The sequence below is a fragment of the Phocoena sinus genome, chromosome 17 (genome assembly GCF_008692025.1).
Source record: "Phocoena sinus isolate mPhoSin1 chromosome 17, mPhoSin1.pri, whole genome shotgun sequence".
In the NCBI taxonomy this organism is placed as follows: Eukaryota; Metazoa; Chordata; class Mammalia; order Artiodactyla; family Phocoenidae; genus Phocoena; species Phocoena sinus.
Window position 1 is genome coordinate 34,402,878 of NC_045779.1, and position 16,740 is coordinate 34,419,617.

General features: G+C 36.1%; 1 protein-coding gene across 1 annotated transcript in view; it reads left to right on the forward strand.

Moving 5' to 3' along the window:
- The window catches only part of NECAB1 (N-terminal EF-hand calcium binding protein 1), a 300,474-nt gene that overhangs the window by 208,134 nt on the left and 75,600 nt on the right, over window positions 1-16,740 (forward strand). Inside the window, exon 6 of the mRNA XM_032609361.1 lies at window positions 8,225-8,361. Within this exon, the coding sequence (XP_032465252.1) occupies window positions 8,225-8,361 (137 nt within the window). The remainder of the gene's footprint in view (window positions 1-8,224; window positions 8,362-16,740) is intronic.

A 16,740-nucleotide genomic window follows, 5' to 3' on the forward strand; every position in this document is an offset into this window, starting at 1 on the left:
AAATTATACATTTCTGAAAAATCAAGGTAACAGATATGCAGTACTAACTATATGTAGAAAGAACTCAGAAAAATTAATATTTGTAGAAAGCCTGTTACATACCAAACGAACCATATATTTATCCTAGCAATAATTGTGAACTGAACTATTACCACACCATTTACACCCAGGTCTTGTGAATTTTAGGCCAATGATCTGTTCATTACACTTTGTAATATCCTTCCACCAACGGATTTATAACAATAGTGAATATTCATTTATCAAAAACTACAAGCTAGACATCATACAGTGCACTTTACATGCCATGTATTTTTCATTTACTTCTCACAGCAAACTATGAGATTGATACTGTTCTTATCTTACAGTTAGGAAAATAGGAACTTAGGAGTTTTTAATTTTAATTTTTTTTTAATTTTAATTTTTCCCAAGTTCACAATGCTGTTAAGTGGTACAAGCACATATTAGAACTTCAGTGTAAATATCTCCAGACCCAGTTTCCTTTTATTATTATTTATTTATTTAATTTATTTTTGGCTGCATCAGGTCCTGGTTGTGTCACATGGGCTCTTCATTGTGGCTCACGGGCTTCTCTCTAGTTATGCCGTGAGGATTTTCTCTTCTCTAGTTGTGGCACACAGGCTCCAGGGTGCATGGGCTCTGTAGTTTGTAGCATGCAGCCTCACTAGTTGAGGTGTGCAAGCTCAGTAGTTGTGGCATGCGGGCTTAGTTGCCCCGCGGCATGTGGGTGTTGAGTTCCCCAACCAGGGATCGAACCTGCGTCCCCTGCATTGTAAGGTGGATTCTTTACCACTGGGCCACCAGGGAAGTCCCCAGACCCAGTTTCTTAACTACCACACTATGTTGTCAGATGCACATGAATATGATCTGTGTCTTCATCTGTTATTAATCTCCAAGTTTGGGTTAACTCTATATATGTTCCCATTTTCATATCCACGCATATTTTCCTGAAATTCTACTTGTTTGAAGAGGGTTACTTTGAGGTTACTTTGGCATTGTTCTCTGAGCAAAGAAATTCAAGGGGCCATATGTTCTTGTTAGGGGCTGCTGGTGTGAGACAGAGCAATAGAAGGAGCCAGAGGAAAGAAACCTACATGAAAAAAATCCTTGACAACTCCAGGATGAGACCTTTATAATGGAGTTTGTCAATTTAAAAGTCTTAAATAATATAACATCTCTACAGTATTTTCTGATTTCAAACTAGAAAATATCTAGTTATGATAGGATTTAGATTTTTTTAAATTTCTTGGTTATTTAATAACATTTTATTACAAAAATTAGAGCCTTGTTTCCTCTTTCACTAAACTGCAAAACTATAATTCTCTTAATACATGGGGATCTGCAGTTTGAAAATATTTTAATCTCTTGCTCTGTCTTCTAAGCTTTCCAAAGACCTATCTGGAATTAACCTCAGTTCATTTTTAAGGCACGTAATTAAGGACCAGATTTTTTTCTCAATTTTATAAGGATTAAACTTGATATGGTGTTCTCCTAGTTTAAAAAGTGTATCATTTAAAATGAAAGAGTACTGCGATTTATGTCTAAGGGTGTTCTGCCCATGTTTTGCTCCAAGAGTTTAATAGTGTCCAATCTTACATTTAGGTCTTCAATCCATTTCGAGTTTATTTTTGTGTATGATGTTAGGGAGTGTTCAAATTTCATTCTTTTACATGTAGCTGTCCAGTTTTCCCAGCACCATTTCTTGAAGAGGCAATCTTTTCTCCATTGTAGAGTCTTGCCTATTTTGTCACAGATTAGGTGACCATAGGTGTGTGGGTTTATCTCTGGACTTTCTATCCTGTTCCATTGATCTATATTTCTTTTTTTGGTGTTAGTACCATAATGTTTTGATGACTGTAGGCTTGTAGTACAGTATGAAATCAGGGAGCCTGTTTCCTCCAGCTCCATTTTTCTTTCTCAACATTGCTTTGACTATTCATCATCTTTTGTGCTTCCATACAAACTGTAAAATGTTTTATTCTAATTCTGAGAAAAATTCCATTGGTAATTTGATAGGGATTGCATTGAATCTGTAGATTGGGTAGTATAGTCATTTTCACAATATTGATTCTTCCAATCCAAGAACAGGGTATATGTCTCCATCTGTTTGCGTCATCTTTGATACCTTTCATCAGTGTTTTATAGTTTCCTGAGTACAGGTCTTTTGCCTCCTTAGGTAGGTTTATTCCTAGGTATTTTATTCTTTTTGATGGGATGTTAAATGGGATTCCTCTTTCTGATCTTCTGTTGTTAGTTTATAGGAATGCAAGAGATTTCTGTCTATTAATTTTGTATCCTGCAACTTTACTGAATTTATTTATGAGCTCTAGTAGTTTTCTGATAACATTTTTAGGATTTTCTATGTATAGTATCATGTAATTGGAAACAGTGACAGTTTTACTTCTTCTTTTCCAATTTGGATTCCTTCTATTTCTTTTTCTTCTCTGACCGCCGTGGCTAAGACTTCCAAAACTATGTTGAATCATAGCAGTGAGAGTGGACATACTTGTCTTGTTCCTGATCTTAGAGGAAATGCTTTCAGTTTTTCACCATTGAGAATGATGCTTGCTGTGGATTTGTCATATATGGCCTTTATTATGTTGAGGTAGGTCCTACCTCCTAGAGTAATGAAAATAAAAACAAAAATAAACAAATGGGACCTAGTGAAACTTAAAAACTTTCTCACAGCAAAGGACACCATAAACAAAACAAAAAGACAACTCTCAGAATGGGAGAAAATATTTGCAAGTGAAGCAACCAACAAGGGATTAATCTTCAAAATATACAAACAGCTCATGCAGCTCAACATCAAAAAAACAAATAACCCAATCAAAAAATGGGTGGAAGATCTAAATAGATATTTCTCCAAAGAAGATATACAGATGGCTTAAAAGCACATGAAAAGATGTTCAACACACTAATTATTAGAGAAATGCAAATCAAAACTACAATGAGGTATCACCTCACACCAGTCAATGGCCATCATCAAAAAATCTACAAATAATAAATGCTGGAGAGGGTGTGGAGAAAGGGGAACCTTCTTGCACTGTTGGTGGAAATGTAAATTGATAGAGCCATTATGGAGAATAGTATGGAAGTTCCTTAAAAAACTAAAAATAGAACTACCATGTGATCCAACAATCCCACTCCTGGGCATATATCCAGAGAAAACCGTAATTCAAAAAGATACATGCACCCCAATGTTCATTACAGTTATTGACAATAACTAGGACATGGAAGCAACCTAAATGTCCATTAACAGAGGAATGGATAAAGAAGATGTGGTACATATATACAATGGAATATTATTCAGCCATAAAGAAGAAGGAAATAATGCCATTTGCAGCAACATGGATGGACCTAGACATTGTCATACTGAGTTAAGTAAGTCAGACAGATAAAGACAGATATCATATAATATCACTTATATGTGGAATCTAAAAAGAAAGGGGACAAATGAACTTAACTACAAAACAGAAATAGAGTTACATATGTAGAAAACAACCTTATGGTTACCGGGGGGTAAGCCGGGGAGGGATAAATTGGAAGATGGGGGATGACATATACACACTAATATAAAATAGATAACAAATAAGGACCTACTGTATAGCACAGGGAACTCTACTCAGTACTCTGTAATGGCCTATATGGGAAAAGAATCTAAAAAAAAGGGTGTGTATATATATATATATATATATATATATATATAACTGATTCACTTTGCTGCACACCTGAAACTAACACAACATTTTAAATCAACTATACCCCAATAATTTTTTTTAATAAAAATAATAAGATGAAAGCCTAAGAATGTTTAAAGAAATAGGACATAGATAATAGTGTAAGCCAGTTAGTATTTACAAAGTAACAGTTTGGAGGAAAGTAGGAAAAGAGAAAAAAACAGCACTATTTTTGTAAAAGTAAATTTTTTCCTGTTATAGAAGCTGGCACAGATGTCTCACACAACAGGTAGAGCAGCAGGAGCTTAGATTAAAAGGCAGTCAGAAGCAGTACCCCCTGCTAAGTGTGATTGTGTCTGATTTCATAAACAAGAAGACACTGAGATGGGTTGTCACTGACTTGATTAATTTTCAAGTAGGACAAATACAAACAGGGAAGACTATGCTCTCATTTTCATAATTAACTGAGATGATTCATAGTGGGTTAATAGCTAAGATTTCCACTCTTCCATCACCCAGATGGGAAAGAGCTTGCTTTCTGATGATGATCTGACAGTAAAAATGCACAGTCAGTCCTCTAAGAAACCTGATTTTCAAAGTACCATGCTTCTAATGCTAAGGATTTTACTTGAATGACTCCTAGCCTTGTTCCAGCTCCACACAAAGTAAATACATGGACTGAAATATTTACATTCTGACTTTCCAAAGGCACAAATGGAAATATTAATGCTACTTTATTGACAATTTCCACTTGATTATCACTTGAACAATTATCAGTGAATTCAATGAACATTATTGGAATCTGAGAAACATGCTCTAAACCTTCATTTGCCCATATCCTTTTTAATAGACATGAAAGAATAACCTGTGTTTGGAAAAAGAGGCAGAATTTGAATATCAGGTACCATCTGTATATTTTTTTTACTACCTTATTAGTTCTTTCTACCAATCTCTCAGATTCCAGGTTTTGCCCAAAGGAATATGTGCCTTAAGCCAATATATCAGTCTTCTGGGAGTTCAGTATGCAAAGATCCCTTTCTGTACCTTCTCAGCCAACACATTTGTTGAGAATAAAAAGGGCAAGGCTTTGACATTTCCCAGCTTGTTATCTATTTAATTTTCCATCTGCTTCTTTTGCCACTGCCTTCCAAAGGAACATCTGCTGCATATCTGAGGGAAGGAAAGGAAGATTGGATCTAAGCCACCTGGGTCTACAGTCCTAAACCTTGGGATCCAGATTAAGGGAAGGGAAGAAGATGAACAAATGGTCTAGAAAATGAAATGAGGACAATCTGTTAAAAATAAAGCTGTATTTCTCTTTATTCTAGAGCCCACATGACTGGACAAGCTGCACAGCAGCATCTACCACCAGCAAGGGCTAGATGTGGGGGAAGGCATCTGGTAATTGGGGAGAGGCAAGAGGAGTTTCCAGAACTCAGACACTCCCTCTGGTGCCTAAATCTCCATGTGATTCCCTGTACCTCAAGTAGTCTTTAAGCATTTAAGGATCAGCTGCTGTGAGCCAGGCTTTGTTCTGGGTATTCTGGAGGCAGAGATGATCAAGACATGTTAGTAAACAACATATTACAATATAAAATGATAAAATTATACCCTAGGTAAGGAAACGTTGTTACAAGAGCACACAGAGCGAAAGGATGTGTGCCTAACCCTGTGAAAAGAAATAGTGGTTCAAGAGGAGGAAAGGCAATACACAGATGATACCATGAGCTGAGTTTGGAATGATAAATATTAGAAAACAAGCTCTTTTTTCTCCTTATCATCAAGGGCAGCACGTAACAGCAACTCTTCATAATTGACTCAAAAACCTAATCCCCCAAAGCCTTAAACCCACCCACCACTCCTCTCAGTGTCAAGGCATCAACATTTCTGTCAAATGTACCATTTGGGTTGTGCCATCTCTTAATATTATCTGGAGAGTTACTAATGAGGATAACAAATTCTCAAGGTAAGATGCAAGTCTCAGCATAACAATTTCTTAATTTGCTATGATAGAAAATGACAGAGTAGCTAGTTGACTGATTTTAACTGTCCTCAAAACTCTAACATCACCACAGTCTTTACATGCAAGACCAAAATAGCAAACACAATCAATTCTCAGTTAGCTTATCTGCAAACATTCAAGTGTTGGATGAGTATTTGCTCTGGGCACCATGGGGGCATACAGAAGAGTAGATCTTTGTGTCTCTGAAGCTAAAATCTAATCTCAGTGACCAGAGTGTTTAAATTGGATAACCCAAAAAACAAAATCTCCTTTCTATAGATAGTTCTGACATGACAAATATTTAACATTTAAATGAGAAAAGAATAAGACCAATGTAGTGCTGCATAGCTCAATAAATGCATAGTTCTTTCACTTTTACCTGCTGTCCTCAAATAAGTACAATATCATTTGCTTTAGATTAGTGCAGTGTATACTGAGGTGCAGGTACAATTGGTATGATCTCTGACTACACAATTACATCTTCTCATTGTCTTAATACATTTTATTTTAAAAATATGCTTTAGCAAAATGGAATAACTGTGGGGAACGGATCAAACACAATTTTTTCCTGTCATCACGTTTCCTTTTCATCTCAAAGGAAAGCTTTACTCAATTTAAAAAAAAACACATTGAGAAATAATTTTTGAAACTTTTATTGCTGCTGAGGGGCAAGCTATTTGATCAAATTAAATATTTTGTATATTTTTTATCTTGAATTAGCTCACCAAAAATCCTAATGGCTATTATAGCATGTAATGTTTCATTTTATGGTTAGTTTGTTAGGTGGAGTTTAAAGATATTAAAATTTTTAATTTTTAAATAAGATATGGTGATAAGAAAATCTCCTGTGTTGTTCAGCTGCAAAAAAAATGAACTTAGAAAAGAGATTGATGATCGAAACCTTTTATGATTTCACATTAGGAAAGAAATGAAGTTTTCTACAACATTAAGTTGTTCCGTTAACAGAAGAAAAATAACAAAGTAACTTGTATCAGGAGTCCAGAAGCTCAATATTTCCTAATTTAGAATTGATAGAAGTACAGAATATTTTTGAGTTGGAATGTATGCCAGAGTGCTTAGTCTGATTTGTAAGTGAGAAAGCTGAGACCCAGAGAGATTAATTAAATCTTGTTTGCTTGGATTTGCAACCATGCCCCAAGATTCCCCAGCATGCTGTATTTCCTAGCATTATCTTGTCACCATCATTCCTTTCAGTTTTGTATTTTCAATCATGAGATAATCATGTTGTTTAGGAATGGAGCCAAATAAATCCTTTCCTTGGCTGAACTTTTGTCTATTGTTCCCACCTGAGACTCTAGGAAATCAGGTTTAGCTGGCTGGTCCCATGACCTGAAAAAGTGGTTCTGTCACCGTTTCATTCCATGCCAACTTGATTTTATTTTCTGCCTTGGTTCTCTCTAAGACTTTAGAAGGCAAGAGCGGGCTCCCCTGGTGGTTTAGTGGTTAAGAATCTGCCTGCCAATGCAGGGGACATGGGTTCGAGCCCTGGTATGGGAAGATCCCACATGCCATGGAACAATTAAGACCATGCGCCACAACTACTGAGCCTGCGCTCTAGAGCCTGCAAGCCACAACTACTGAGCCCATGTGCCACAACTACTGAAGCCCACGTGCCTAGAGCCCATGCTCCACAATAAGAGAAGCCACCACAATGAGAAGCTCACGCACCATAACGAAGAGTAGACCCCGCTCGCCACAACTAGAGAAGGCCTGTGTGCAGCAAAAAAGACCCAACGCAGCCAAAAATAAATAAATTAAATAAATAACTTTATAAAATAAAAAAGAAGAAGACAATAGCAACAAGTAGCACCATCCACAATCCACCTGTATACCTAGACTAAGTTTGGCAGGTATAGTGATTATGTTTCTGATGATCTCTGTGTAGACTTGGGGTTGTTTGAGTGAAGGTGCTTTTGTGGCTGAGGTGTTGTACTAGAAGTTAGATGCAGCTGAGCTTTGGGTAAATTTCCTGAAGGAGGGACGTAAGCAGATTTAGTAAAGTGTTTAAATATTCCAAGCCTAACATTTTCTGAATTTTGAAATAAAAACACATAAGTTCCTTTGGCTTCAGTGTAATACACATCAAGCATAATAAATACATCAAGAGGGAATTAAGCCAATTGTCAACATGTGAGTACATTTAGTTGGTAAGAGAAAAAAAAACACCCAGAATTAGTCACGATCCAAACTTTTCTCCAGGTAATTTTCTTCCTTTTCTACATATGTCTATTCCATAATTTGACTGGTTTTTGTCATTTTTTCTAATCTTGAAGCAGGTGCAATGGGATATGAGATATTCAAGTCATTTCTGCAGCTCTCTTATTCAACTTCTGGTGGGTAGATAGAATTCTGCCCCAACCTCCAGGACCCAACATGTTTTCTCTCCTCTTTGTCTATTTTTCTCAAGGATTAATCTGAGATTGATGGGTACATGGGGAGATAAAACACTCCTGGTTATTTTTTCCTACCATATTTCTAATTGCATTTGTTTTGTCATCCTTAGGATTACCAAGAGGCTTCCAATTTGAAACAATTTGTAACTCGATTTTTATTGAAAGAGACCTTGAATCAACTGCAGTCTCTCCAGAACTCTCTGGAATGTGCCATGGAAATTACTGAGGAGCAAACTCGTCAAGAAAGGCAAGTTAAATGCTTTCATATGATGCCTCTTTAGTGACTCCATGTTTATGAAAGACCAGTTGAAGGGCATCATACTTAAACTAGTAAAAACTAAAAATGAGAATGAATAGATTTAAATGGAATGGCAGGGACCTCCAATGGATACTAGCCTTATATTTTCCTCTAGAAAAGACCATTCTCCTTTTTCTTTTACTATCCATCATTTATTCAACAAATTTTAATTGAGAATTTAATAGATGGAGAAGACTTTACAATTTGCTGTGATAATGTAAAGATACATTTTACAAAGTCCCAATTCTTAAGGAGGCTAAAGTCTATTACATAAATAAAATATGAACACTAGAACTATAATGCAAGTTATAAGTGATAAATACCACAGAGAAGGGGAAATATATTGCCAAGAGATTTCAGAAGAGTAAAAGATTTAGTATAGATAGACATGAAAGAGAGTTTCGTGCAGTTTCCTGATGACATTTGAGCTAATCTTCTTAATGAGTATACTTGAAAATACGGAAATGATGGAGAAAAATCTTACAGGCTCAGTGAATCTAGATACAGCAGGAGACTTGAGAATTCATAAGCCTAATTATTTAAGGAAATAGAGAAAAGTGAATGATGGGAAAAACTTTCAAAATTCAATGCCACTGAGAAGATAAGTAATGATAATATAGTAGTTGTATAAATAATGGCACTAATGCTAAAGATAAACTTGAATTAGAAATGTGTAAAGCAGACATCAGAGTAATTCCAAACAACAGTTGGTAATTTCTTGAGTTATAATTTTTACCTTGCAAGCCAGAGAAGAGCTTGGCAAAACTCTTGCTTATGCAACAAATTTTTGCATGTGCAATGGCTTATCTAACTTCTGCATTTTAAGTTATAGAGAACCACACAGTAAGTTTTTTGAACAGGCTGATAAGAGACTTCTCAGTAGGTCAATTTTTTAAGACAAATTAATGGGTACATAATTATTAGGATGTAACAGAAAAACAGTGGAATTTTCAATTTTTTGTTTATAATGTCAAAATGAGTGAGCACCACCAAATTCTAACAAAAAAGCCTGTAATCTCAGATCTAATGAGCTTGTGCAGCTGATGAACATTGATATGCACTCTCCAATGGATCTGCGTGGCATTTCACTTATAAACTTAGTATTTTCTTCACTGTATTGGGTGATTCCATATCAAATGGCAAAGTGTAACAATTAGCTTTAGAGAAGCAACAACCCATCTCCTCAGGTTTGAACAGAGGATAACTGAATGTCTTGAAGTGCAATGAAATTGATTTCATGTTCCTGATGAGAAAATGAGGCCTGATTTGTTGTCTTTTGTTCAGGCTCTCTTGACGTAAAATGGATTGTCCATTTTTAGACTCAATCTTTTGCCACCTGAGAAGAGGCTTGAAAAAGGATTCTGTTCCCTTTCTTCACCTGCACTTTGGTTTTTATTTTCTATAGTCACCTTGTACAAATTTGCATTCTACATTCACCACCATAGAGTGAATGCATAATGAACAACTATTCCTTGTGTTAGGCCACAGGCTAGCCTTGAACTCCTGCGACTGATGCCAACAGCTGCACTGCAGCTGTGTTTAATGAGAAGGAGCATAAGAGTTTAAGGAAATTAGAAGACACTAGAGAATTAATGAATCTTTTATTTCTAGGTTTCTAGCTCAAAAACAGCTTAGAAGAATGGAAAATATTACAGATCTAATATCAGTTTGGGAGAGTGCTATTGAATAGAATTTGGCTAAGGCACACAGGGATGCCCAAATCTCACCACAAATCCACGATACTCTTCCCAGGAAGGTTTCTAGAAAAAAATACACAAACAAGCAAATAGAAAACAAAGTTCCATTATGGGTTTGTGCCTCTAATATCCAACATGAAGTCTCTGGTTACTCTGACTGAAGCATGTTTGTGTCCATAATATCCAATGTGAAGTCTCTGATTACTCTGACTGAAGCATGCGAATTAGGCCCAAGCATACAGGGACTCTATCTCTGTTCCCAAGGCTCCATCTTCCTATCAGCTAGCCACCAGAAACCAAAGTGAAGAGAGCCCCAGGGGCCTCATCATTGGAAAAAAGACAGAGAGAAGAAAGATGGCTGCCCTTTTTCCTATGATATCAAATAAGAAACCAGTGAAGGAGCCTCATAGGGAGATAAGACCTGAATTGGATCTTTTGGGTAGATTTAATGGCAGAATGATATCTCCCTGAAGGGAGGGGTGTCCTCATCTACGCTATATTACCCATCTTCTCTCATCTGGCTAACTCATCCTCCTAGTTTGTTTGGTCTCTGTTTGGACAGAACCTTCTCTAGGAAGCTTTCATTGCTCTCAAAACAGAATTTTATACCTACCTCCCACTCCACTACTCCCGTTAGTACCCTCTACTTATATCTACTTACGATCTCAGTTCCTTAATTATCTCTCCCATTAGACTTTGAGTTTCTAGATGGCAGGGACTTTTTCTTGTTTCCCTATACCTGGCACAGCTACATGTTAAATATATAAAACTGAATAAATCAAAGGGGATTCCAGGTAAAGGGAGCCATATAGAAGAGCAGTGGATATGGACCTGGGACAGTGGAAAGACCAACTTACCTGGAATCTAGGGTCAGGATAGGTCTTCAAAGCTAAACAGATGCATTTAGACTTCATATGATCAGAGATTATCATTGGTGGTTGTAAATAAAGGAGAAATATAGTAAAAATGGAGTTCAAGGGAAATAGTCTCACAGTAGTATGTAGTAAAGATTTGGAGGAGAAGAGAAGAAGCTCAGAGAGGAGAGGTCAAATAAGTATATCCAAAAATTCATTAGTGTTTTTATACCATAAAGGAAGATTCCATGAGGTTCTGTGCAGTCAAAAGTTGCACAGATATCTTTAAAAATTCCACATTTGTAATAATTTGTTTCCTCTCAGCATCAATATTACTTTGGGGCTTAACACTTGTGAAACCTAAGGATACAATGACTTGCTTAAATATAGAAAAAATTGAGAAGTCATCTATTCTAGCTATCAACCCCAAGGAGGAATCACACAATATCATTCATCCTGCAGTAATGAGTTAGACATGCTGTGTTGAGCAAAATGTCTGTGTGTATTCATGTGAAAATGGCAATTCAGAAAGAAGAGATGCATACAGCTAGAATGCCACAGAAGTGAGATTTTTCAGATGGCGTTCTATAGCACTCTTTATATCTGCCCTGGCCAGCTGGCTAAATGGAAGCCACTTTAATCCCATGTCTTTTGAAAGTACCTAATAGATGACAAGAATTATCATTACTTTATACTAAAGTTTTCCTCTAGAGGACCCTTGTCTTCTTATGTAAACCTTTCTTCCTCAAACAAACTAGGTTTCTAGGAACACAGTTTAATTATATGTGAGTTTCTTTTTTATAATGAAATCTGAAAGTTTGTTCTATTTTCCAAAGTTGTTCTTTATTCAGAAAAACAACTAATTCCTTCTGGCTTGGAAGTTATTTTTCTCCTTTTCATGGTTGTTTATTACAGAAGTAAGGGAAGGCTTTAATTTCACATATAGGTGATTACAAAGTTCAGACAACTTAAATTCCCTTATCTTGAACATAAAGAAGGAGTGCTCTAAATCACTTCCTCCTATGTAGTAAAGATTTGGGAGAGAGGAGAAGTTACTAGAAAGTTGATTTTTTTTTTTTAATATGCCATAGGAAAATATAGAGGGAAGTGTAGTTAGATTGGAGAGTAAACATAGAATATTAGTTTTGCTCCCTCCCTAAACCCTTCAAAAATGGCATTAAGAGTGTCTGGATAAAAAGGAGTCATAAACCCACAAAGATAAGAAGGGTAGAAGAAAAATGATATAGAAGCTTGGAACGTGAAAAGAAGGTGAATCTAGCGGTAACTGATTTAGAAGATCTGAGAAAGCTGAAACATAAGCAGGTAGTGTAAGAAGCCAAGATGCAATCCAGCTGGTATCACAAAACCTCAGAAAGCCTCAAGAATTAGCTTCACCATGTGCAACTGATAGTGGGGATGAAAGTGAGGTTGACATATTGTTGAAAGCTCCACCCAAAGCTTTATATTGACTGCCTCTCCCCAACCCTTGAGGAAGCCTAGAGGTATACTCTCTGGAGTAGGTGAACAGATTTACACTGGCACAACTGGGTGTCAGAGCACAATTCTAAAAAATGAGGCATTAAGTGAAAGTCTCCATACTGAACAGTGAGATTTGAAACCCTCTCAGAATCCTATGTTCCCAGAGGACTGACAGTTGGGCTTATTCCCTCCAGTTGGGACCTCCTTCTTTTAGCGATCTCATCAGTCTTAGAGAAAATACTTAAAAGTACTGGGAGTCAGTGTCCTCCAATGAACAGGCCAAGTCAGGCCACCCTACAATGGAGGATGCAAGTTGGCAGTCCCCAACATACACATATAGATTCCAATAATTCCTGTGGTTCCTTCCTCTGAGATAAGCAGGGACAACCAAGAGAACAAGTCAAACACAAGAAACAAAACTTGAAACAGAAATATCAAGGGAGCAGAAAACTTCAGAAAGTAAATCATCAATACCCTCAAAAATCAGAGAAGATACTGCATTTATGAATTAAGGGCAGGATGTTATTTTAAAAAAAGAATATTGAAAGCACAGAAAACAGTTCTTGGAAATTCTGATTGTAGAAATGAAAACCTATGAGGAATATTTGGAGATAAAAGTGTGATGACATTTTCTAGAAATAGAACACGGGAGAGACATTATCAAAGAAATAATTTTCAGAACAAGGACATGAGTTTCCAGGTTGATAGAACAGACTAAGAGCCATTATAATGAATAATAAAAGTCACACGCCAAGTCATGCCATTTTGAAATTTCAGAATACTGGAGATGAGGAGAAGTGTCTAAAAACTCCCAGAGAGAAAAACCCAAATGATAAAGAAAACACTATATTTTTCAATAATGAGACTGGAAGCTAAAATTCAATCAAGCAACTTCTTCAAAATTTGAATGGAAAAGATTTGCAACCTAAAATTCTTTACTCCATAAAACCACTAATAATGCTGGAGGAAAAATTAAAGTATTTTTATACATGCAGTGTCTCAAGAATTTTGCCTCTCATGGTATTCCATTTCTTATGAAGCAATTGGAGGCATTTTCTCTCCAAAACAAAGGAATAAACTAAAAGAAAAATGAAATCCAGTTTAAAAAAAAAAGAAAGATAAAGGCAGAGGTGGGGTGGGGAGGGAGAATCCAAAATAGGAGAGAGGCTAAAGGAATCTTATTTTGGGTGGGGGGGGTTGCATATAACAGAGGGCGAAAAGTGGCTTAATCACATAAGAGCTTATTATTTCCTGCTAAAGAGCCTGGTGGTGGGCAGTCTAAGGCAAGTATGGCAGCTCTACAGATTTATCATAGATTTCCTGTCTTTTTCACATCTTCGTACATGACTTTCATTTGCAAGTTTACCTCATGCCAAAGCTGGTTGTTGGAATTCCAGATACCACGTTCATATTCCAACCAAGAAAGAAGTATAAGGAAAGAATAGGCAGCCTCTCAGCTCAATTCTTCCTTTTAAACAGCCTTCCTGGAAGTTCCTTACATTTCCATGTATATATCTTTGGCCTGAGCTTTTCATATAGGGAATTTGATACCTAAAGCCTAAAACTGAAAAAGAAAGGGATAGCAAAAAGTTCACCACAATAAGTCTAGTTACCATCTGTCACCATATTATTATTACAATATTGAATATATTCCCCATGCTGTACATTTCATCCCTGTGACTCATTTATTTTGTAACTGGAAATTAGTAATTCTTAATCTCCCTCACCTATTTCACTCTTCCCATCTCCCCTCCCCTCTGGCAACCACCAGTTTGTTCTCAGTAATTATGAGTCTGATTCTATTTTGTTATGATTGTTCATTTTGTTTTTGAGATTGCATATATAAGTGAAATCATATGGTCTATCTTTCTCTGACATACTTCACTTAGCATAATTCTTTTTTGATGACTGAGGAATATTCCATTGTGTGTGTGTGTGTGTGTGTGTGTGTGTGAATATATATATATATAAACACAAATATATATACATATGTATGTATATATATACACGTATGTCATATATGTAAATAGACACACACAGACACACACAGACACACACACATATCCATTCATCTACTGATGGACACTTAGGTTGCTTCCATATCATGACTATTGTAAAAAAAAATACTGCAATGAACACAGGGGTGTGTATATCTTGTCAACATTTTTTAAAATTAATTAATTTATTTATATTTTATTTTTGGCTGTGTTGCGTCTTCATTGAGGTGAGCGGGGGCTACTCTTCATTGCTGTGCACAGGCTTCTCATTGCAGTGGCTTCTCTTGTTGTGGAGCATGGGATCCAGGCATGCAGGCTTCAGTAGTTGTGGCTCATGGGCTCAGTAGTTGTGGCTCACAGGCTCTGGAGAGCAGGCTCAGTAGTTGTGGTTCATGGGCTTAGTTGCTCCATGGCTTGTGGGATCTTCCCGGACCAGGGCTCAAACCCACGTCCCCTGCATTGGCAGGCAGATTCTTAACCACTGTGCCACCAGGGAAGTACCTCTTTTCAACTTTTCAAATTATAGTTTTTTTTCCTTTGGAAAAACATTCAGATGTGGAATTGATAGATCATATGTAGTTCTATTTTTAATTTTTTGAGGAGCATCTATAATGTGTTCCATAGTGTCTGTACCAATTTGCATTCCCACCAGCAGTGCACGAGGCCCCCCTTTTCTCCACAACATTACTAACAGTTGTTTATTGTTGCCCTTTTGATAACAGCCATTATGAAGGGTGGGAGGTGATATCTCATTGTGATTTTGATTTTCATTTCCCTGATGATTAGTGATGTTGAGCATCTTTTTGTATGCTGGCCATTGCTATGTCTTCTTTCAAAAAATGTCTGTTCAGGTCCTCCACGCATTTTTATTGACTTGTTTGATTTTCTGATGTTGAGGAGTTGTACGAGTTAGTTGTGTATTTTGGATATTAACCCCTTATTAGTTATATCATTTTCAAATATCTTCTCCCATTCAGTAGGCTGCATTTTCATTTTGTTGATAGTTCCCTTCACTGCACAAGTTATTTAGTTTGATGCAGTCCCATTCGTTTATTTTTCATTTTGTTTCTCTTGCTGAGGATACAGGTATGAAAAATCTTGCTAAGAATGATGTCAAAGAACTTACTGCCTGTGTTTTCTTCTAGGAGTTTTATAGTTTTGGGTCTTGCATTTAAGTCCTTAAACGATTTTGATTTTTCTTTATTTTTCTTTTTGGTATATGGTGTTATAAAGTAGTCCAGTTTGATTCTTTTGCATGCAGCTGTTTTCCCAACATTTATTGAAGAAGCTGTCTTTTCTGCCATTGTATATTCTTGCCTCCTTTATCCTAGGTTAATTAATCATGTAAGGGTGAGTTTATTTCTACCTCTCTATTCTGCTCCATGATCTAGCTGTCTGTTTTTGTGCCAGTACAATATTGTTTTGATTACCATAGCTTTGTAGTACATTTTGAATTCAGAGAGCATGACACCTCCAACTTTGTTCTTCTTTCTTAAGATCGTTTAGGTTATTCGGGGTCTTTTGTGTTTAAATACAAATTTTAGAATTATTTATTTTAGCTCTGAGAAAATTACCATTTTTATTTTGATAGAGACTGCACTGAGTCTTTATATTTCCTTGGGTAGTATGGTCATTGTAACAATATTAATTCTTCCAATCATTGAGCACAGTATATCTTTTCATTTGTGTTATGTTCAGTTCATCAATATCGTACATCTTTCTGACTAGTACTTTTACCTCTTTGGTTAGATTTATTCCTAGAAATTTTAATCTTTTTGATACAATTGTAATAAATGGGCTTGTTTTCTAAATTTCACTTTCTGATAGTTTGTTGTTAGTATATAGAAACATTGTTAGTGTATAGATTTCTGTATAGTATTTTTTTTATCCTGCAAATTTACTAAGTTCATTTATTAGTTCTAGTAGGTTTTCTGGTGGCATCTTTAGGATTTTCTATATATAGTATCATGTCATCTTCAGTGAAAGTTTTCCTTTTTTCTTTACAATTTGGATTCCCTTTTTGTCTGATTGCTTTGACTAGGATTTCCAATACTATATTGAATAGAAGTTGTGAGAGTGGGCATCCTTGTCTTGCTCTTGATCTTAGAGGAAATACTCTCAGCTTTTCACCATTAAGTATGATGTTAGTTGTGGGTTGTCATATATGGCCTTACTTTGTTGAGGAATATTCCCTTTATATCCACTTTCTGGAGAGTTTTTATCGTAAATGGTTGTTGAATTTTGTTAAAAGACTTTTCTGCATCTATGAGATGATTATATGAATTTTATTCTTCAATTTCT